Source organism: Pithys albifrons, chromosome 18 (assembly GCF_047495875.1).
Source record: "Pithys albifrons albifrons isolate INPA30051 chromosome 18, PitAlb_v1, whole genome shotgun sequence".
Lineage (NCBI taxonomy): Eukaryota > Metazoa > Chordata > Aves > Passeriformes > Thamnophilidae > Pithys > Pithys albifrons.
The window spans coordinates 11,108,372-11,132,059 of record NC_092475.1 but is presented as its reverse complement, the minus strand read 5'-3'; the positions used below and the strand labels follow the sequence as shown (position 1 = coordinate 11,132,059).

Sequence of the window (23,688 nt, the reverse complement as noted above, 5' to 3'; positions counted from 1 at the left end):
CAGAGCCTGTGATGGGGCTGAAAGAAGCTGACAAAACTACTCCAAGGTGGCTTGTTAAAATTCTTGTACCTGCTGAAGGCTGACAAGTGAAATTTTTCATCTGGCATTGGAGAATAATGAGTATAAATACTTCTTTTCTCTCCAGTCAATTAACTTCCAAGATCTACTTTTTAATGCTTGAGCACCTGTGTTCCCTTTCTACCCGCCACCTCACTCCAGTGTACAAGGAACAGTTCAGTATAACTGAGAAGCAGTAAGAAAATATTTTTAGTTTGCTACATAAGAACATTGATTTACAGTCAGTTAATTTTTTTCTCTGCAAACAGTGCCAATGATTTTCTCTGCAAATACTGCCAACTTCTCCTTATGAAGGGAAAGTAAATTTGAATAAGAAAGTGATTGGGAAGCTGTGAAAACTGGGCTTATTTCAAGCTGACATCTCCTTCTGCTTCTTGTACTGTATCCTTTTGTACTCTGGAGTGCTTACTGGAACTGTCATGTCTGAGATCTTCCATGTGGCTTGTATTTGAGTGCTGGTGCACTGGTGCAAAGTCCTGATAGTGTAACGGGGACTGGGGAGCTCGGTGTCCTCACTGTGTCTGTGTCTGCAGGTGATCGTTGCCACCAACATTGCCGAGACCTCCATCACAGTTCATGGCATTGCCTTTGTCATTGACTGTGGCTTTGTGAAGCTCCGGGCCTACAACCCCAAAACAGCCATCGAGTGCCTCGTGGTGGTGCCGGTGTCCAAAGCCTCGGCCAACCAGCGGGCGGGACGCGCCGGGCGGAACCGCTCCGGGAAGTGCTACAGGCTCTACACAGGTCGGGACTGGGTGGGTGGGGAGGGGGAATTTACTGCTCTGACTGCTGTTTTTATTCACAGGGGTTTTGATTTTAGTGTTAGATTAAGGTGAACAAAACTGTGTTTGCTCTTTCATCAACAGAAAGAAATTTCCCTTTGTTTTTGCTTTGGCTTACTTAGAAATACATTGGAAACTGAATCCTTTTATGAATCAGTTGAGCAGGGTCAGCAATTAGAAACCTGTAATGTTAATGCAGCTCTTAGAATGGCAAGTCTGCTCAAAAGTTTTTTCTTTAATGATTTTTGGTTGCTGAGCTTTTGCTCCACTTTATAATACTCACCAGGGATGATTTCTTTTAGCTGAAGTCTGCATTAGACTGTGCATATAACAAAAAGGCTCTGGAAATACTTCACATAACTGAGGGAAAACTTCTTTGTGTCTCTTTTTTTCCCTAGGAATAGCAGACAGCCCCACATTCTTCCCTTAAATCAGTGACCATGACACTGTACAAAAAGTAGTTATAAATAAATCTGTTGGCCTCCTTGCAGTGTCCAGAAAGCTGCAGTCCAAGTGCCTTTTTCCAGGTGCTTAATGAGAAAGGCTTTGCTGCTGAGCACTGCCCTTCCTGATGTGCCTCAGGTCCCCTGTAGTTTTACTGAAGCTTTGAGACTTAGAGAGATCAAGCATTTTCCTTTAAAATGTGTATGTGCTTGCCAGCAGTTGCCACATTAAATCACGACATGATTTATGCTCTGAATTTATGTGTCCAATAAGAATCAGGAGACAGTGTGTGTTGAACAACATCCCAAGCTTGCATAGCTTTGTGAGTGTTTTACTGGAGAAACCATGACTACCCTAAAGATATTTTTGTGTGCTCAAGTACTGCTCTATGAATGTTTTAAGGAGAGATTTAAAGGAGGAAAAATTAAAAAAAAAGTGCACTGAGTGGAAAACAGCAGAGAAATGTACACTGTCTTTGTCTTAAAGAAGGTTTGAGACAGACCAGAGATAGAAAAGGGTTCTGTAGAAATGAGAATCCAGGTGACTATAATGTAACATGTGCCTTTACTGCAGAAGAGTTGGTCAGTGGAAGGTACAGGCCTTTTGAACTTATATGAACTATTTTTCCAGACTTAGACTTTATAGTGAACATGCCTTTAAAAAGGCATTGTTAAATAAAATGTTTTTCAGTCCTTAATCTTTATTTTAAGTATGTATTGTAAACCTCCTTTTGTTTGAGTAGTTACTAAAAAGTGTTCTTTTACTGAAAACATGTCAGTTTTGAACTTTTCCATGTCCCTTCTTTAAAAAACTTTTTTTTTAGCATTTTGCACCCCGCCTTTTATTTTCTGACAAAAACATTAAACAGAAGACAAATAAAGCATTTCCAGATTTCTGTGAAGAATTTATAGCATTTCAAATTGAAATATGGGTGGGTCAGCTACAGAATGAGCTGTGTAGCCAAAACCTTTGAATTTCTATTTAAATTGAAGTACCACAAAATATAATAATCAGAGAACGATCATCTTTAGGTTACAGATCGTCTTTTAACACTTGCTAAGTATTCATATGTGATAATTTAAACTTGAAATGGGTATGATTCTGTCGTGTTGACTGCACAGAGTGGGAGTTGAAGCTCAGTCTCCACTTGGTTTGTTTTCTCCCCCCCAGAGGAGGACTTTGAGAAGCTGCCCAAGTCCACGGTGCCGGAGATGCAGCGCAGTAACCTGGCACCCGTCATCCTGCAGCTGAAGGCTTTGGGCATCGACAACGTGCTCAGGTTCCCCTTCCTTTCGGTGAGTCCCACCCTCTAAAGGGAGTCCCAGGCTCTGCCATCTTTCCTTGGGGTGAAGAAAGATCAGTGGATGATTTGCTGATAACCCACAGAACCGTTCACCCTACTGGTTTTGAAAGCATAAATCACTGTCCCCTGCCAGGCAGCAAAGTGTGTTTCTGGGAGTCAACAGTGCAAATAATGTGTGTGACAACTTAAAAACGACTGTTTGTGTTCCAGAGTTTGCTGTTAGAGGTGTTGAGAAGTCAGGAAAGTCTTAGAAAGACAAAATGTGAGGTTCTGTAGAACTGTAGCTGTAGTCCCTTTGCACTGAATTAATGAAGAAGGAAGAGAGTGAGAGCTCTTTGTTCATTTTGCACAAATAGAAAGGTAGGTAGTTAAAGAGGAAGATCTATGAATTTTTATGAAAATTCATGTGTTCAACGGAGCTAACTTTAATCAATGCACATTTTCTCTTCACAGCCCCCTCCTGCACAGTCAATGGTGCAAGCTCTGGAGTTGCTGTATGCTCTGGGAGGTGAGAATATAATGCTTTGCTTTATTTACAGTGTTACTACAGGGGTTATGTAAAAACTTGTAATTTGTATTTGATGATTGAATGGACATTAATCAAGCTCTCATCTGAGAACTCTGCTTTGAGAAGGAGAAATGCAGCCCAGACTGGTGGTAGCTTTTTTTGGTGGGTTTTTAAAGTGTACCTCAGTGTCTTCTGGATTTACTTTCTTTTGTTATTTCAGACAAATAAGGAATCTAAAGTAACATTCTGTGAGGAACTAGAAATGTATTGCATAGAGTATAAACTGGAATGTAACTGTTTAGATTGGATAAATGAGTATTTTGTAGGTATCTTCTGTGCATTTCCTTGCAGTTTTATGGGAGGAAAACAGTTCTTTGTCCTTGCTAGGAATGGAGCTCTGAGCTGATGGGGATGTTTGTTCCCAGTCAGATCCTAATCGTGTTCCTTCAGTCCATACAGAGTGGTTTGAGAATACAAAGGGAGTTTGGACTCTAATTAAGCCAGTACAGGAATTAGACACTAAATTTACCTGCATCCAGTTAGATAAGTTGTTAGATACTCAAGCCCTTGGTGTGGTGGTCTTTCATTTCATGGTATTTGCCACTGATGGAAATGTACCACTTGCAAGTATAATTAAAAAAAGGTTGAAAGTAAAGGTTTGACATCTCTTTCAGGATCAGACTTTTTGTAATGACCTAAGCAAGACTAATAGAATTGATACCTTGTTACTTGGTTGGACTTAAAAAAGCATAGTGTGTCTATTGTAAATTTTCCTGTTAGCACCTTTCATTCATTATTTGATCTTGATGTGTTTGGTGGAACTTTGTGAGTCAAATCTGATGCTCTGGGAGAGGCCAATCCCTGGAGGCTCTGCATGAAACCCCATGGAAAGTGTGATTTCCTCATGGCTTAGGAAAGCAAGTGTTAGTTTTCAAACCTTCTCATTGCTATGATTTTGAAGGTATGACTGACTGAAGCTAATCTAATTATAATTTTTAGATGGGTTCTAGACTGTGTCTCTGCTCTGAATGCAGGATGGCTTTGGCTGCAAAGCTGCACCTCCTGCAGTGTGGTGCTGTTGCTGCATGTTAGTCCTGCAGCTGAGGCAAAGTTAAACCCACAGCAAGTCAAACTGTTATGATTCTGTTGGCTGTGATTACATGATGCAAACACGAAAGAATAATCCCTGATGATTCCTCAAACCATCATATTTTCTCCAGGATGATTTGGAACTTTGTTCCTCACAGGCAGTGTGTGTGTTTCGTTGCACAGCTTGCTGACTTTTCATGCTTTAGATACGTGCAGCTTGCAAAGATTCTGCTCTAGTTTTAGTATTGAGCTTTCTAGTCACAGACAAATGAACAGATAACAGACAAACTTCTAATGAAAAGAAGAAAAAGTAGACTAACAGATCCTGAGAGCATAATTCAAAGTACTTTTGTACTGTTTAGCTCCTTAATAGAATATATTCTTTTTTATTCTCTTCTCTGAGTTACTAATCACAGATTGTTCTCAAATTCAGTAGAGCCTAAACAACATTCTTGGCATATGGTTTAGTTTTAGGTAGTTCTGCCAGGAGCAGGGAGTTGGACTTGAGCCTTATGGGTGGGTCCCTTCCAGCTTGAGATAATCTTTGATTCTAAGTGTGTTCATTTTGATTTTATTCATTATGCAGCTGTTGGATACTTTTAACACTCAAGTCACACTGTAGTAATATTTTTTATACACAGTTTTCAATTCCTTTTAGTTGTGGTGAGTGGGATGTATGCTGCCTAATTTTGTTTATAGGAAGAACTGTGATTTTTGGGGGTTTTCTGACAGCTATTTAAACTTTTTGAATGCAACAAACTTAAAACAGAAACTTGACATGAGACCACATATTCAAAATGAAGCTCTGTTTGTCTTCAGCTCCGTGTTTGTAGTTAATTCAAAGTTAACAATATTTGCTCCATAACGTAAAAATGAAGCAGCATGAAGGAGATTGGGTAAGTTTTGGAAGCTTCCAGAGGTCTGTGGCTGTTCTCACATCATTCCCTAGTGCTGTGTTGAAACTTGTGGAGTCTGTTCTGCTCTCACTCTCACGGAGCTGTGACTGTGCTTGGCCAGGACTTTGCCCTGTGCTGGTTCAGCTCCAACTCCCAAAGGAGGATTTCACCTGAGGCACTTGGTTCTTGGCAACCTTTTTGAGCTGGGAACAAGGACCATCACAGGGGCTCAGAAATGTGTTGCAAGGGTGAATTCACAGCCAAAACCACCTTAGGGAAATGAGGAGGAAAGTTCAATAAACTCCCTGATTAGCTGGTTGCTGTTTTGGCACAAATGTTCTTCTTCACAGTGCAGTCACTCTCTTGACTGCCCAGCTTTGTGCCAAAGCAGAGAAGTGCTGATGTTGGTGTTTCACATGGAAAGAAATGTGTGTGCATGTGTGATACACAGATTCACTCTTCAGTTTTTGCTGAAGTTTAAGGTTTTAGGTGGTTTATTGTGGAAATTTTATATAAGCTGCAGAGGTGAAGCTGCTCAAGTCTTTGCAGGTGCAATGAGAATTAAATTTCTCTTGTGCAAGTAGGAACATGTATTTCATCATTTGCATTGCAGTAACATGTGAATGTGCAGTTTAGGGTCAGACTTCTGTTGTGCCAAAGTGGTGCCAACTCATGGAGGGCAGATGCTTTAAGGCTGAGATAGTTGTGTTGAATAAACACATCACTGTTTTTACAGGGATTATTTTTACAGTGCTGCAAACTGATTACATCAGGATTATCTCTCCTCAGCCTTTGCCTTTGATGTCCCATTGAAAGTCCAAGTTGTCAGTTGGACTTTATTGTTTTTAAGCATAATTTGGAAGTTAAATAAGCAGCTAAAAATGGATTTATTTTTAGCTTCATTTCAGGTTTTATTGAAGTATTGTTTGTAAGTTTTCATCTATCAGAAACAACAGCTCTACCTAAGTCTAAAAAGGAGTGTTTTAATCCCTCAGTCCATCACATATTAGTGGTAGTTACTTGCAAATTTTCAGTGTCACAGTATTCGAATAATGTCTCCTGAGCATGTTCAATTAAAATCCTTGTAATACCTTTATATAAGATCTTCAATTTCATATCTATATCTGTATATATCTATATAGATATAGATACAGTGGTTGATTCCAGGATTATTTGCAGAAAACTTTTACCAAACTAGTATCCACTGCAAGCCTTTTGTGTATATTCAGGCTTACTGCTACCAAGACATCTGTGCACAACCTGTATATAGATGATGTGAAGTTCTATTGACATCTGTAGGATTCAGCAGAAGCCAAAGGATTTTGACTTGATGCACATGTAGAAAGTTAAAAAGATGGTAATTTCTCTTTTTTCCTACTTAGGAATGCAGTTGTCTTTCTGTAGGTGAAGGACAGCCTATTCTAATATACTTTAATAGCTATTAATTGTGTTAGAACTTAAACTTCTCATGTGGCAGTAGTCAAATAAACCTTAATTTTTGCAGTTTCTGTGACTTTGTGTTTAAATCTATTAGTTCATAATTTCCCATAAACTGCATTTTATAGCTGTTTTTGAGGAAAATACTGTGACATGATGTGAAAAACCTGTTGGGTTTTGTTGAACAGTAGGGGTGTGGTGAGTGAATTACTACATTGTCATAAGTGAGATGATAACATATCAAATAATAAAGTAAACACTGGATAGAGGTATCTGTGGTTTCTGATATATTGGCACAAGTTGCAGGAGAGCTCATTCCTTGACTGGATTTGTGGTTTTGCTCTTCTCTGAAGCAGAGCTGAAGTACAGCTGTGGTTTGTTGCCACCACACAGTTGTTTTCCCTCAGGCCACTTTGCTGTGGTTACTTGTGCAACCTACACTGCCCCAAAGTCCTGTTATTGGGCTCTTGTTACTCCTTCCTTGTGTGGCCTTTCTTTTGTGCTTTGCCTCCTTGTCATAGATCATACAACTTCAATTCTTCCTGTTTTCTCTTTCAATTTGTACTCTTTGCTACATTTTTAGCAAGCTTTTTTCCTTCTTATTGATTCCTGTGTTTGTATTCTTTTGTTTTAATTCTATTTCTATGTCCTCTTGCAAAGGAAAAGCTTTTCCATTTAAATCTTTCCCTGAAATCTCAGCATAAAGCTCTGGGTTACATGACCTGGTGGTTTGCAGGGGTCACTCTTGCTGCAGGGGTTTCACTGTAGGAAGCCATTCCACTGAAATGGTAAATGTGCAGGGTTGCTCAGTGAGAACTGGGAATCACAAAGGAAGCTGTCTCCTGTACCATTTCCAGGGAAAAGGTTACATCTGGAACATGACTGACAGTTTGGTTGTTGACACATGAGGCAGACTAAACTGTAGGAAATCCTCATCAGCTGTACAGTCAGCAATAGGACAAGGGGGCACGATGGGCTCAAGCTCTGCCAGGGCAAATTTAAGTTGGAGATCAGAAACAAACTCTTTGCAGAGAGAGTGCTCAGGCATTGGAATGGGCTGCCCAGAGAGGGGGTGGATTCCCCATCCCTGGAGGTTTTTAAAGTGAGCTTGGCCGTGGCACTGAGTGCCATGATCTGGTAAAGGGACTGGAGTTGGACCAAGGGTTGGACTTGATGATCTCGGAGGTCTTTTCCAACCCAACTGATTCTATGATTCTGTGATCTTTATTTTGGATTATATTAAATTATTTTTCTCAATGACCTAAGTAGATGTGACTCAGAAAAATGACACACTATCCCCAGCTGTGCTTCCTGTTTCTACAGTAATGCCTGTTCCATAATTATCCCTGTTTTCATTCTCACAGTTCTCCTTCTGCTTTACATCCCCATTAACCAAGATGTTGCTAATTACATAAAAAGGAGATCCATAAGACTAACAGCTGATATCTCCTCTGGCCATGGCATGGACTTGGACTGCAGGTTTTCCAAATCATGGGCAGTAACAGTAAAACTTTGTCAAAATCAAGAAACTTGTGTATTCAAGTATTTTTGTGAAAAAAAAGCAAAAAACCAAACCCAAACGTTCTGGTGACCCACAGGAGAGTAAATGGATATCAAGGAGTATCTTTAGTATAATATATCCAGCAACTCTTAGGTGCATTTGCTACATTTGCTATATTTTAGCTTGTAATTCTGCTCTTTAGTATCCATTAAATTCTTAAAGAAGTTTTTCTGTGCTATTTTGCCTGTGTCACAGCTACATTTATTGATATGCTGCAGGTTTGGACATGCACTGCCGATTAACTGAACCTCTGGGAATGAGAATAGCAGAGTTTCCTTTGAATCCCATGTTTGCAAAGATGCTTCTGGAATCAGGTAAGAGAAAAACAACCACAGGGTCTTTATAGGCACGTCACTGTAGTGTAATATTGGACATTTGCCAAGTTCAAGACAAACTGTATTTCATCTTGGTACGGTCTTTAGTGAAAAGAAATGGTTAAACTCATGGACCTCTCTAATAAATAGTAAGTCTAACACCTTTATCTCTTAAGTTTTCTGTTGAAAGCATTCAATCTTATAAAAAAATCCAGGAGTATTTTGCTTTTATATACTATAAAAAGATATTCTGCTTCTTGTCCTTTTTATTCTACGTGGAAGTGAGTTGAATGAAAGATGATTTCCTTTACTGAATTTCTCCATTTACTCCTCAGGAAATTTTGGCTGCTCCCAGGAGATTTTGACAATTGCTGCCATGATGCAGATTCAAAACATCTTTGTGATCCCTCCAAATCAAAAAGCTCAGGCTGTAAGTTCAGTTGTGTCTCATTTTCTGTGTGTTCGTTCCACATTTCTGGATTTCTGGCAAGTATTTTACTGATAACTGTTGGAGACTGCAAGTTTGGGTGAAAATGAAGCAAGGTCTGGAACTGTTTCTGGTGGTTGTAGGTAAATGAAGAAACCAACTGTCTTGGTTTGAGATAAGCAACTGCCAACCCCCCCAAGCACAGAGAGAAAAGCCTCCCTCCTAACACCAGGGAAAGGGAGGAAAAGAGAGGGGAAAGAAAAAAAACACTTCAAACTGCATTTATACTAAATCTACATATATTTTTCACAGAAAGAAAGAGACAATTAGAAGAGAGTACAAATATACACTCACACAAGTCTACAACAACAAGTTCCCCACGTCAACTTCTTAACAAACACACAAATTCTACTGTCCTAACTACACATTACTTAAGAAGAAGCTTATTCCCCAGGGAGACAAACCCAAGCAGAAAGGAGAGACCCAGAACAACACATTTTACTTTCCTGAGGTACCCTGTGAGCCAGTGGTGGGCCTGGTCCTCTCCATCCCCCCTGGGACAGCATCGTGCGTCCTCTCCAGAGGAGGGCTGAGAAGCGACTGCCTTAACCACTCCCACACTGGTTCCTGCTTCCCTGGAGATGATGTCATAATGTGGTATGGAATACAAACTTACTGGCTAGAAGAGGTCAGCTGTTAGCTCAGCCCAGCTCAAGTCAGCTGACAGCTCCGGCCTAGTCCACACTTCAGAGCCCAAATCTAGGCCCACCTGGGTGAACCCATAACATTCTCCACCCCTTATTCCATACCATATTATGTCACTCATATCTTAGGTTCTCATGCTTAAACACTCTTTGCTTTTCCAGGGCTGTTTTCCACCCCTCCATAATGTGGCTAAGAGTCCATTAGGATGGGGTAGATATTTCAGATGGGAAAAAAGCAGGCCAACTCAGGTCATCTTATCTGATGGTTCATGTCTTTCAGTAGGGTTACCATCCTCTCTTCAGGAGTCTCTAGTTTCCCACTGGGGTTAAACTAGTGTTCACAGTCAGATCCACCCCTTGGCCTCATCCACCTACAGGTGGCCTGAGGCATCATAGGCCCACTGAGCCAGGAACAACCCTCCCCCAGCCAGTCCAGGGTGTGATGTTCTTCATTGGCTCGGCTCTTGGGCACATCAACACTCACACGATGGGTTTTCAATGATTCAACTCAAACGGCAGTGTCCCACCACACATCAACAGCTTACACAGGCTTCTCTTCATGTCTTTCTCCTCGGTCACACAGAAGTACTACAGTTCACCATGTGAGCCATCCCCCTTAGCAGCAGTCCTAACAGCTTTGGCAGCCTCGGAAGCAGCCCCGACAGCAGCACAAGCAAGCAGCAGAGGCAGGAGCAGCCCCGGCGGCTCGCAGCCCTGGCTCGCTCGCAGCCCTGGCTCGGCTTGCAGCCTCTCACGGCTCGCGGCCTCTCATGGCTCGCAGCCTCTCATGGCTCACAGCCTCTCACGGCTCGTGGCCTCTCATGGCTCGTGGCCTCTCACAGCTCACAGCCTTTCACGGCTCGTGGCCTCTCACGGCTCACAGCCTCCCATGGCTCGCAGCCTCCCCCGGCTCGCTCGCAGCCCTGGCAGCAGCCCTGCCAGCGACAGCCCCGGCTCCTGCGGGTCGCTCAGCACTGCGGGCGCTGGTTCTGGGTGCCGCATCTGTAGGGTTCTCTGCAGGGGGTTCCGCAGCTCCTCTTTTCCCTGTTCACTGGGGTCTCACAATGGCAAGCACGCTTCACAACTGTGGATAACTTTAAGAATAATGTTCACGGTTAAATCCACCCCTCGACTTTATCCACCTGCAGGTGGCCTAAGGCACGATGGGCCCATCGAGCCAGGAACACCTCCTCCCCATGCCAGTCCAGGTGAGATGCTCCTCATCAGCTCGGCTCCTGGGCACATCAGCATTCACATGATGAGTCCTCAGGGATTTAACTCAAACAGCCGTGTCTTGCCACACACGAACAGCTTTCATGGGCCTCTCTTTTCTGCAGTGGCTACAGTCACAGCAGGCACCAGTCGAGCTGTTTGAACTCACAAAGACAGTGAAACAGTGAAAACGAGCATTCAACAGCAAGGGAGAGTTGTGTTGTTTACATTTTCTGTTCTGGATGTACTTAAACAAAGCACTTATCAATCTATGTTTCTACAACAATCCTCCCGGGAAGCCTGCTAAGATTCTGGGACACCTGCCAAGGTCCTCCGTCGCTCCCGAGTTTCCCGGCCAATGCACCATTAACTGTCTTGGTTTGAGATAAGCAACTGCCAACCCCCCCAAGCACAGAGAGAAAAGCCTCCCTCCTAACACCAGGGAAAGGGAGGAAAAGAGAGGGGAAAGAAAAAAAAACACTTCAAACTGCATTTATACTAAATCTACATATATTTTTCACAGAAAGAAAGAGACAATTAGAAGAGAGTACAAATATACACTCACACAAGTCTACAACAACAAGTTCCCCACGTCAACTTCTTAACAAACACACAAATTCTACTGTCCTAACTACACATTACTTAAGAAGAAGCTTATTCCCCAGGGAGACAAACCCAAGCAGAAAGGAGAGACCCAGAACAACACATTTTACTTTCCTGAGGTACCCTGTGAGCCAGTGGTGGGCCTGGTCCTCTCCATCCCCCCTGGGACAGCATCGTGCGTCCTCTCCAGAGGAGGGCTGAGAAGCGACTGCCTTAACCACTCCCACACTGGTTCCTGCTTCCCTGGAGATGATGTCATAATGTGGTATGGAATACAAACTTACTGGCTAGAAGAGGTCAGCTGTTAGCTCAGCCCAGCTCAAGTCAGCTGACAGCTCCGGCCTAGTCCACACTTCAGAGCCCAAATCTAGGCCCACCTGGGTGAACCCATAACACCAAATAATGGTGGAAATCTTGGAGTCCTTTACTTTTGCTAAATTCTCCTTGGGAGGACCAGAAACATGAAAGGTTGTAAACCCATACTGGTAAATGTAAGAGTTTGCAAAAAAACCCCCAAACCCCAAACCATCCCACACACCACTTCCTTTTGAGATAAACAAAACAGAAAGTATTAAGATGTAGCAAATTCCTAACAGGTAGCAGGAGCTTAATTTAATGAAAAGGGTTTTTTATCAGATAATCTTTCTAATTTCAGTTGTAGAAGTGCTCCTGAGTATAGGGGGGCTAATGAAATATTGCTGTTGCCTGGAGGAACTGCCCCAGATGGTAAGAATTTTAACAGTCACCAGGAAATACAGAGCTGATGGGAACTGGGCATACTGGACATGATGTTTGCAAAAATCCCTCTGCCTCTGACATTATATTTCTTCTTCTTCTCCAGGCCAGGCAACACAGAAAGTTTGCTGTGGAAGAAGGTGATCATCTCACTATGCTTAATGTTTATGAAGCCTTTGTCAAAGTAAGTCTGTTCAAGCGTATGTGGATTTGCAGGAATGGAAGAATTTCAGGTTCTCAGTTCTGAATCTAGAAGTTCTGGATACAGCATCCTCAAAGCTGAGGACTTACTAAGTCTGTTAAGTGATAGTTCTGCTTAAAAAGGTATTCTGGTCCTGTTTTATCACAGACCTTCTATAGTTCCTCAGAACAGGGAATAAAGAGAATTTTATTTGGGTGCACCGTGGGTAGACAGCTGTGTTTTCAAGGAGACTGGAATTTTTGAAAGGACTTGGGGCAAACAAATATCCAAATTTCTAATAATATTATTATTCTGTCATGTTTTACTGATGACAAACTGGATCTAAATCCTAAGTCTTTTTTTTTGGTTTGTTTTAATTTAACTCATTGATCTTCATGCCCTGTTTTTCATTGACCTTATGTATTCACCCTAAGGTTTAACATCAATCTCAATACTGCTCTGTAAGCTGAGGTTTCTCTTAGTGGCTTTGAAGTGCTACACCTATTTGGAAGAATTCTATTTTGCTGGTATAAAGCAATTCTGGAATTACATATTTGCAGCAGTGCTGAGCTGAAGTAGAATAACCACTCAAGTGTTTAAATATGACTTTTCCCCAGCCACAAAGAGCCTCGTAGGCACCAACTGAAATGTCGCCCCTTAAATTTTATATCTACGTGACTGTCTTAGAAACAGCCAAATGCAGAGATCCTGGAGTGAGTGCTGGCTGCTGGAGAAACAGTTCTCTGCACAGAGAAGGCCAATGGGAACAGTGTACAGAAAAAGTTGTTTACATTTTGAGGTTGAAAACAGACTAGTTTATGATCTGGGAGAATGAACTGGAACAACTGATGTTGTTCTCTTTCACCACATATGAAGAAGTGAAGCACATCTGTTTGAAAATACCCCACAGGATTTGATCTGCCACTATTTAGGAGCTTTTTGAACATGTTTTGTAGTTATTGCTGCTAAGCATCTTTGTTAGGTGTTATGTAAGGAGGTAATTTTCAGGGAAAACCACAATAAATATGGTGTAGGAGACAGAATTAAAAGAGAACAAGGCTGTCCTAAAGAGATTGGGGTTTGTTTTGCTGATGGTATCTCATTGCAGTTTTTTCTGTTCTTCTCACTGTACAGCACAGCAAGAGTTCCCAGTGGTGTCAGGAACACTTTCTGAACTACAAAGGGCTTGTTAGAGCTTCTGTTGTAAGAGAACAGCTGAAAAAGCTTCTTGTCCGCTTTAAAGTGCCAAAGAAGTCCAGTGAAGGTGAATTATTTTCTTTAACCCATTGTCCAATACCTATTGGAGGTCGTTTCAAAATTGTCAGTTTGCTTCCTGCTTTTCTTGTACCTTTGAAGTATTTTCTCCCTGTTAATTAAAACCAGTTTTTTCCCCCTAAAAATGGCTGCATAAAAGCATTTAAGCACATCTGTACAATTAAAATTTAGTCCAATCTTCATTAGTTAAGTTTTCCAGCAAGAGATTATAACCACTGATTATATTTTTAATGGACAGATTTACCAGAAAGAGTCATAAATAGGTCAGCCTGTTCCCTCTTTGATATTTCAAAAAGCCATTTTCCAGTATGTTCAAAATGATGTTCAGTCATTGGGATCTGATTTCCAGCTGTGCTGTGTGTGCACAAGTGCCATGACTAGTTCTCAGCACTTTCTCTAACTCCTCTGAAAAACCAAACTTCAATACTCAGCAGTCACAGAGGATTCTAAAGACTGTGAAACTCTGCATGGAGACATCAGTGGCAACAGTAGTTTCTTAGGCAGTAGTTTTTGATTTGCTTGAAGTCAAAAGAGATTGCAGGGTTTGTCTTCCTTCACACCTTTGCTGTCAAAGTCTGATACACTGTGAAAAGTTGTTTGAGATGATTAAGTGGTATTTTAGGGATTTTTGCCATGCCATTGACTCATTTTACAGAAAAATTCTTCCATTCAGGTGATCCAGATCCCGTTTTGAGATGTATAGTTTCTGGATTCTTTGCTAATGCAGCGAAATTCCACTCGACTGGAGCTTACAGGTAACTGTATATAGTTTCAGTACAACTGTTGCTTAGTTGGAAAACTCCTTTAATGAATAAATCTAAATTTAATCACCAAACAGACGCTTCTTTAGACACTTAAAATTAGAAACATGTGGCAATTGATTTCCTAAATATTTGAAGTTTTGTGTTTGCAAACTGCTTCAGTGTTTATCTCTTCTCTTGGCAAATATTACCAAAGATATGAATAGTGGGAAGCTGTTACTAGTAGTAATTAGCTTGGGTTAATTTAAGCAAGTACAGTTGGAGTAGAGCAGTGCATGAAAGCCTGAAATGCTACTGTTTCATTTAATGTAGGCAGAACTCTCAGGACATTAAATTGTTCCTTTGGCCGGGATTTAAGCCTGGTTTCATCTGTTCATTAAATGTAAATGCTGTTAATTTACTCCTTCATTCTTGCTCTTATTAACATTCTTACTGGGAAATGTCAATAAATAGATGAACAGTCTGAAATAATATCTTGCTTTCAAGGACCATCCGTGATGACCATGAGCTTCATATCCACCCCACATCAGTGCTGTACGCAGAGAAACCTCCACGCTGGTAAGTTCAAGCTGCTCTCTCTTGTTTGGGTTTTTTTTAAGGCATTTGCAGTATCCAAACGTGTTCCTAAATGAGTTCTCTCCACCAGTGGATAAGCAGATGTACAAGGTCATGATTACCACAGAGAGAATCCAATTGGCATTTCCTTTGCAGCATTTTGTAAGCAGCATCCAAATAAATTAGGGGAACACAGTGACATTTAACTGTCAGGAAACCCTGCAGAGATTGGAAGGCAGAGCCAGGTGACCCTTGTTTAGTGGGCACCATATCTTGCACTGCAGATTGTTCTCCAAGTAGTCTCTGTACCTTGACAGGACTGGGGTTAATTTAGTTTTATGAAGCCTGTTAAGGAAATATCCTGTCAAACAGATGCTGCAGTGATTGCAAATGGTTTGCTAGCAAAGGGCTTACATGTGAAGTGCATGATATGAAAAGTTACAGCTGTCCAGCAGATTGAGGAAAGAAACAGTTGTATTTTCCCATCAGCTGGGATATTATTCCATTTACAGGCCAAAGAAGTTCAGATAACAGACAGAAATGTGTTTCTAACTCTCAGGTTGGAATGATCAACCTGAAGTATTTGGAATTCTGTCCTTCATTGCCTGTTGCTGAGACTTTGAAGGATAAACTTGTCCCCATGTGATGGCTCATGACATCCTGTAAGGCAGGAGCTGAACTTAAGTCTGCAACCTAAACTTCAGTGCTAGTGCAGCCTGTGCAGCCATCCTCTACTGAGGTCTTCAGTTCTCTGCCTCTTACAGGTGTACAGAGAATGTGTTCTCATTCTGGTTTGTTTTCCTCAGGCTTCTCTTTAGTTGTATTAGTTGGCATATCTTGTGTTGCTTTTGGCAAAGAGAATTTTGGACTCACTCTTCTTTGCTTTTGAGACTAAAATACCAATTAATGAGAGCCCACAAACCTCATGTGTTTGCAGCTCTGCTGTGTATAGAAGACAGATAGTAATTTATGGCTTTGGTGACTAACCCTTCAGTGCAGGGGTTTGTGCTTCCTTGGGGAAAAGGACTTTCCCTACTGAAGGGTGTCCTCACAAATTGGTTTCCTGTGCTGGCAGCTGGGATGAGTCCACATGGTTGGCTGTTTCTGTATCTCTTGCCAGGAGATGTTCTGGCAGGAGTTAAAGCTGATTTCTTCCTCTAATGCTTATCTGGCTTGTCTGCAGACTGGCGCCAGGGATTCTCATGCTGGGATTCATGCCCTGCTTGTTGTGGGCCAGGGTTTTGGTGCTTTTGACATCTTTCCTTATTATATCAATAACTAATATTCTCTCATCCAAAGCATCAGTTGTTAGTCCCCTTTTGCCCTTATATAACTTGTATCCATATGTCCCAATAGCATCTGAAGGTGTTTTTATGGCAATCTAAAGTTGTCTTAACGTAGAGCACTCTGACCTACCAGAGGGAAAGAGGTGAGAGGCTGAGTTACAGCTTAAAGGCTCTCTTGTCACTCTGTAAATGTCACCTCTGGCAGCGTGTATGTGAAACTGTTCAAATATGCTCTCCCTCACAGTTTTACAGCAAACACTATTTATTTTTTCTCCTTCCTCCCAGGGTAGTGTACAATGAAGTCATACAGACTGCTAAATATTACATGAGAGATGTGACTGCTGTTGAATCCGCTTGGCTCCTGGAACTGGCGCCTCATTTTTACCAGCAAGGAACGGTACGGAATCGGCATAAAGCCCAAACGGTACCATTGCTGCATCAGCAGCTCTTGTATCTGAACTTTTTAAGTGTTTATGCTTTGTTGGTGGCTATTTAATGGGACAAAAATTAAGTTGGTTTTGTTCATTGTAGTGATTTTAATGTAAAGGAGGAGGATAATGGGTTGATGCATGAAAGGCTTTTCCCTATTACCAGCCAGCACCCAGGATCTCAGAGATACAAAGTAATTCATTTCCCCTCTGGTAAATGAAACCTTCAGCCATTTTAGACCTGAATATAGTCACTGAACTTGGTGATGGGGCAATGTTGTCTCAAATGTGTTCCTGGAGTAATTAGCCCTTTGATAAACATTCAATGCACAACACAACATCTCACACTGATATGACCTGTCCATGGGCTGAAGTTTGGGATGAGGTTTTCCTTTAGGTAGGTGGTGTTGGGGAATGGGACTCCATAGTTTGTTCAGACAAAACTTGAATTGCTTTTTGTAAGTGAAGAAAACTTGTCTTGAATTTGCTGCCATGAGAGAACATGTTCTCATGGTAATGATTCTACTGTGTAGATATTCTGTGTAATTTCATCACAATCTAAGTTTTACCACAACATCCTTTCAGTTGGATAGAGTTGAACTCAGTTTGCAGTAAGAGCTAATAATTGTTTTCATCCTGAAGTGAATGGAAGCTCTGAAGGATGGTGCTGGTTTTGAGGATTTTGTCTTTTCCAATTTGGTCAGTTATCCATATCACCCAAAAGGCTTGGATGTCCTTATAAAATGTTTAAAAATTAGAAATATCTCTGTTGTTTTAAGCTTTGAATTATACATGTAAATTTTGATTAAGCAAGCCATTGCAAACCACACAGATTTATGTTAATTTTTAGACATTCAAACCATTTTTCTGCTGAAGGATTTATCTTTGTGCTAGGAGGAGATTCCTCAAATATGAGAGGTTTTATTCCTATATCAAGTTAAAACCAAATAACCAATGAATAGGATTCTGTTAAAAGATGTTCTTCTACAGCTTCATCTTGGTCTCAGTCAATTATTTCTCATCTAAATTTTGCAAAGTTGCCTTCATATTTTCATTCCACATTTTTGTAGCTCTTTAAAAGCACAGAGGTTCAAAAGTCCAGTGTAAATGCAGGGTTGATACAGTAATTAAAGTCTTGTCCTTCATGAAAGTGCTCCTGATGTTTGTGCAGATCTATTGCTGGGAGCACATCTGTCTCTGGTGCACTTTTACACCTGGCAACTTGCTTCCAGTGGGAAATTGTCCCTGTGCTTGCAGTTAGTGCAGAACTTCTGGGAGATGATATTTTATACCAAGCCAGTGTATCTCATTGGGGTAGATGTGGATTTTTATTTCACAGCTTTATTTTAGCTGTATCTGTAACAAGCAGAGCTTGGGAAGGGATATTTGTGTAAGAATTTATTTAATTTGGGATTAAGGACTGACAGCATTCTAATTGGGTTTTTTTCTAATTGTGGTGTGCCTGCTAAGCAGATTTTCTGTTCCTTTCTTTTCTTCCAGCATCTTTCCTTGAAAGCAAAAAGGGCTAAAGTAGATGACCACTGACATGGCTTAAGTCTTTGACATCAGAAGCAGAACCTACCAGTGATTTCAAGCTGGCTACAGTCCATTCAGCAGTCAGTTCATTAGCAATTTGATCTTCCATCAACTTCAATGTTTAAATGCCTGCCAGGATCTGTAGGGTTTATGCATGACCAGTACACTGTAAACCTATGTAGAGCTTGCATTGTGGACATTTGACTCTGCCTACTCGACCACTGTTGTTTAATCTGGGCATGTTGCTCCTTTTAAATAGGTAGAAAACCAGTTTAAAAAGTAAGAGGACATACAGGACCACAAAACCCCCGAAACCTTCAAGAAAGAAACAGATTTCCTGGAGTGGTACGACTGCCTTATGAGCGTGGGGAATAGGGTACCCTGCCTCCTGTTACCCAGAGCACTGTGACCTACACCGGCCAAACTGAGCCTGGCTCCTGCCAGCAGGGGCTCAGGGCAAAGATCTACCCCTTGAACTGTGAGGTGCTGCCATGGAAACACTGATTTCATGTTGGACCATCCCAAACTGGTGCAGCTTGTGCTCCCAAGCAGTAAAAGTCTCCTGCCTGAGGTCGAGCTGCCCCAGCTCCCTGTCTGAGCAGTCCTTCTGTGGGCAGCTGAAATGTCTTGTTTCTGTACCTGAGAGTTGCTGTTTGGGGAGGAGGAGGAGGAAGAGGAAGAGTAGCTTAGTATTTTAAAGAAGGATTTATTTTTTGCTCAGTCAGGGGACTAAACGTGTATATTCCCAAACGATCAAGTTTCACACATGGGGCTTTACTCTTCTGGGTTTTTTTCCCACAGGGATAAAAATGTTACCATCTCACTGCTTAAAAATAACAGTAAATTTCATTTTAGTCTCTTGTTCAGTAAGGAAGGAAAAATTTTGTATTTTCCTATAAGGAACACAGTCCTATATATATTATGAATCTGTTCTTTACTGCTTGGGAGTCATCTTCCTATGTTACTGAAGAGAAGGATGCTCTGAACAGTTGCTGCTTTAATCAGGATTCCATGGCTACTTTTCAGTAAGGAGCTATGCTTATTTGTGATTTAACAAAATAGCTTGGATACATGTATTTATTTCTGTCCATTTTCCATTTTTACCTATTGATATTTATTTTAGAAAGACATTGTTTGAAAATTTTATTTTTCTAAGGCCACTGATTTGATGAATGTGTTTTTGGCATATTAACTATTTTTTTTTAAAGGATGTAAATAGGCAAAACTTCTACATAGAACAAATGCCTTCCTTATCACAGGACTGCCTTGAAAACTTTCTTGAGAGCTTCTTTACCTTTTTCCTTTCCAAACACCTGCAGAGAGAACATGTTGTGCCATGAGCACTGTGTGTCTCTTCAGTGTCCTGACTGCCAGCACAACAGATGTACCAGTCTCCAGGAATGGCACCAGCAGCATGAAAACTGTGTCACCTTCCTCCTTGTTGTCCTTGTGACCTTCACCTTTGTATTAATATCTTAGAGTGGAAGCTCTTTGGGGCAGGGACTGTCTCCCAGCCAGAGCTGAGAGCAGTGTTGGCACTTACTAAAAAGATTCAATTTGCAGGTTTTTTTCTCTTAAAGGACTGGAGAAAGAACTGAATATGAAGACTTGTAAAATGTCTGTGTTTCTCTGTCCTCTGGAAGTATTCTTAAGAAAAATAAAACCATTGAATTGAGGCATTTTGAGAATATATCACTTCAGCCTGAGCAGTGGGGGCTTTCCCAAGGTTTTAGGTGGTTCTGGAGAACTCTCTTCCCCAGATGTTCTTTTACCTGGCTGCACAGCTGGAAAATTTTCTCTAGGAATGGTTGTGACTCCTGCTGAGTTCAGAACCCTGGGATATACAAGCTTTGCCACATGCTACAAGCTATTTTACTTCTGTGAGTGCAGTAGGTCTTTGTAAACAAAAAAAAAGAAATTATATCTAGTCTTTTTAGCAGTTTTGCAAACTACTGAGGTATCACCAGCCACAGAACAGGCAGACTTTATACCAGAGATGCCGGCTAAGAATAAATGTTTTTAGGATCCAGATTAAGGTCAACTTTAGAGAGAAAGTCCTGCTTGCATCAGAGATGTGGAACCCTTTGAAGGTGTTTGAAGACAGAGACCCAGACCTTGAAAAACCCCAAAAATCTCTGCTTTGTAAAGCTTTGGCTTACAGCTCTGCTAGCTCTGTACAGAGCATTATGCTTTAAATAACTTGAATTAAGCAGGTGGGTTACGGCCTTGTTGGCTCCTTGCAGCATAAACAGTCTGTTGTGGGGGAGGTTGGAGTCATTTGGAGATGGTTGTCAGTAGTTTATGAAACATTTAAGTATTTTAACCCTGGCTTTTAGAGAATATGATTAAAATACTAGTCTGTTGAATCAAAATACTACTTGAAATAGAAGTCATTCCACTGCTGGCAAGGAGACAGGTTTTTAAAAACGTCAATTTTCAACCCACAGTCAAATGACTGTGGGAGAAAAAAAGAAGGTACAGTCCTCAAGCCCATCAGAAAATGCTGTCAGTGTTTCTACTCATGACTTCAGTATTGTCAGCTCTAGAATGTGATAAAGCTAAGTTGGAATAATGATTCAGCCAAGACTGTATCAGTTGAAAGATATTTCTCATCTTGTAGATTAAAAGTAATTCTGATAAACTGATGGGCAAACAGTCACAGCTCTTCCTGGTTAACCTGAAGAGAGAGACAAGTAATTAAAAGGCCCCATTGAAAAGGGACAAAAATAAGGGAGAGGTGACTGCCATTCTTCTCCATGTTTTGGGATAACAATGCCTGGATAAGAGGATGTGTGACTGAGCCATGCACGCTGCAGTGTTTTCTGAAGGCTCATCAAGGTGATGTGATGTAACCTGTTCTTAAGGTGAGTAAGTTTATGTGTTACAATAAACACATTACAGACAGGCATTGGGAAAAAAATGGTGGGAAAAAGGAGCAAGTCAGGTAACAGGTGCCTTTAAACATAAAAATGATTTGCCACATGGGATATCTGTGAGACTCACTCTAGATCACTAGAAATGTTTTGGTAATTCTAATTGTACTCTGTGAAGAGGGAGGGCTGGGTTTCTTTGTTGGGAATTTCTTTCATAGGGAAGGAGGGAGAGAAAAGAGCAGGGAAGCAGAGAGGTCCTGCAGGGGAGGTGCACACTGGAGCAGGGTTTACTCACCTCAGTTCACCTGGAGTTGTTATTACCAAAGTTATTTGTGCATTGCTGGTTTGCTCCTCTGATGACTCCTGAGCAGGGGGTCACTGAGCTGCTGGCTTGGCTGGTGGGAGACTAAACTTCCAGGAGCTGATTGGGAATTAATTAACTGAGCCAGTACTGCTGTGCTTTGTGTGACTTTTGTGACAAAACTCCTGACCAGCCGTCCTGGAGTCAAGGACTGGGCTGTGTGTCTGGGCCAACAGCTGCTGGTGCAGGAGTTTTCTGGTTTTCTCACTAACCCTTCAGAACCCCCTCCTTTGGGAGCATCAGTGAGCACTGGAAACTGCTCATCCCAGGATCCTGGTAAGTGTCACTTACTAGATTAATTCATCCCTTTTGTGCAATTACATTGAAAACCACTTGGAACCAGTGTTTATTTCTGTTATTTCATAACTTGATCTCTATCAGGTGGCCATACAATCACTAATTGGCAAAGAAAATCAACAACACAACTCAGCATTTGAAGTTAGTTCTGTGCTGGGACTTGGAATAAACAAGGTGCAAGATGAACATAAGTAACATGTGGAAAAACTTCCCTATATGCAGTTTTTGGCTTCAAACCGTCTGCATTTTGAGGAAAGTGCCAGTAGATGGCAGGCACCGGTTTCAAGTAGTATCTTGGGAGAAAAAATAATTGGCCAATTCTTAAAAGTTTTTCCTATTCTTCAGTTTTAACATTAAATTAGTTTAGTGATAAGTGAGATGAGAAAGGGTAAAGGCAAAAGCTGTCAGTGGCTGTGGGATAAAGGCAGTATTTGAAGTGCAGAGATTAGAGAAAGCCCTCAATCTGTGTATCCTGCTGGTTTAAAAGCAAACAAAATGCCCTAAAAAGACCCCCAAATTCCCAAACAATGAAATCTGTAGACGTTCTTTCACTTACATACTGAGTCATGACAAAGGGCAGTCTGTCCACACTTCATGCCCACTACAAAGGAATTTCTGAGCTGTGTTGGATTTTTGCCACCATTGTAATAAACAAAATTAACAGTTTAAGGCAAAAAAAAATCCTGTTCTGTTTGTGGCAGCATGGAAGATGTGGTTCCTCTCAGAGGACACAGAAACATCTGCCTGCTCCATTCCCAAACTGGCTTTAGCAACGCTGTGGGGTGCAAGGCTGTGTGAGGTGCAGGGGTTGTATTTGGCTGTGTTGCCAATTCTGAGAGACCAAAAGTTGCCTGGAAAAAAATCCCCTTTTCCTCCATTCCAGAATAATAACTGGAATTTAAAGTAAATAAATACATTTAACTTTTCTTTTATTTGATTTCTCCTTAACAGTTCCTGGAGTGCAGAGGTACACCATGTGGGGAAATCCCTCTGACTGCAGTTACACGGTGGGATCAGGAGGTGGTTGCAGCTGAATGCAGCTGTGCAGTCCACCCTTGTTCTTTCCATGATGTCTCCTGTGCTGTCCTTCTCCCAAGGGAGAGAGGAGGGGGAAATGGCCTAGATGGAAGAGCTTTGCAGGTGGAAGCAGTCAGAGGGAGATGTTTCTCATCCCTGGGGTGTGATGGACACTGCAGTGTTTCTGATCACCTCCACATCTGGCTGGAAGCAGGTGGGTTTCCCCACAGTACAGAGACAGGAGTCCTGCTGTGCTTGTGCAGCTTCTGCCTGCAAGGGTCCCTTCAAGGTCAGCCATGGATCACCCACCAGATCCCTGTAGTCTTTCCATTCTGTACTACTTTGCTTGGAAATGTCAAAACTTACAGGAGAAAGAGCAGGACAGAGAACAAAAACATCACAACAGCTTCTTGGCTCCATTCAGGCCAAGAAATAGGTTGTTTATTGCAGATGCCTGTTGGCAGAAAGAGAATCCTGTTAGACAGGGAATGTTTTGATGCCAGGAAACATCTTCCATGAGCCAGATTTTATGGAACTGCCACAATTTGTGTCTGGTGAGATACCAGGGGTTTGTAAGTGACCCACGAGCAACAGCCCTGCTGCAGTGAGGGCAGGGAAGGGATCCTTTGGATCTGTTGGGATTTGGAAGTGCCAGGTCATGTCCAGCCCTGCCATGGAAAGCAGGATGTGCCTGGCCATGCTGCTGCACTGGCACAGGCTGGGGCAGTGCTGGAGGGAGACATCGACCACAGAGCTGCTCTGGCATGGGAATACAGGCTGGGACAGTGTGGAACAGCCAAGGCCATTAGGAGCTGTCAGACCAGGCAGGACACCAGAAAGCCTCTTTGCAGCTCCCTGGGGATGCTGGGCAGCCTGGCACATGGAGGGTGTGTGTGTGTGTGTGTGTGTGTGTGTGTGTCAGAGCTGCATCAGAGCTGAGCAAGTGCCTCGTCTTACTCAAAATCTCTGGTGCCTTGGAGATTGCAGCTGATGCTTATTTAACTCTGCATTGCATTGGTGGCATC

The 23,688-nt window shown here is 41.7% G+C and overlaps 1 protein-coding gene across 2 annotated transcripts in view; it reads left to right on the top strand.

Annotated features, from left to right (window-relative positions):
* DHX35 (DEAH-box helicase 35) overlaps positions 1 to 19,786 on the top strand; it is a 32,679-nt gene extending 12,893 nt beyond the window's left edge. Inside the window, exons 12-22 of one of the 2 annotated variants that reach the window (XM_071573090.1) lie at positions 612 to 822; positions 2,475 to 2,599; positions 3,061 to 3,115; positions 8,317 to 8,412; positions 8,748 to 8,842; positions 12,200 to 12,277; positions 13,409 to 13,538; positions 14,223 to 14,304; positions 14,797 to 14,868; positions 16,437 to 16,548; positions 18,080 to 19,786. In XM_071573090.1, the coding sequence (XP_071429191.1) occupies positions 612 to 822; positions 2,475 to 2,599; positions 3,061 to 3,115; positions 8,317 to 8,412; positions 8,748 to 8,842; positions 12,200 to 12,277; positions 13,409 to 13,538; positions 14,223 to 14,304; positions 14,797 to 14,868; positions 16,437 to 16,548; positions 18,080 to 18,124 (1,101 nt within the window). In that variant the 3' untranslated portion in view covers positions 18,125 to 19,786. Of the gene's footprint in view, positions 1 to 611; positions 823 to 2,474; positions 2,600 to 3,060; positions 3,116 to 8,316; positions 8,413 to 8,747; positions 8,843 to 12,199; positions 12,278 to 13,408; positions 13,539 to 14,222; positions 14,305 to 14,796; positions 14,869 to 16,436; positions 16,576 to 18,079 lie in introns of both variants that reach the window. The other variant, XM_071573087.1, reaches the window with a different exon arrangement.
* Positions 19,787 to 23,688: the final 3,902 nt, after the last annotated feature.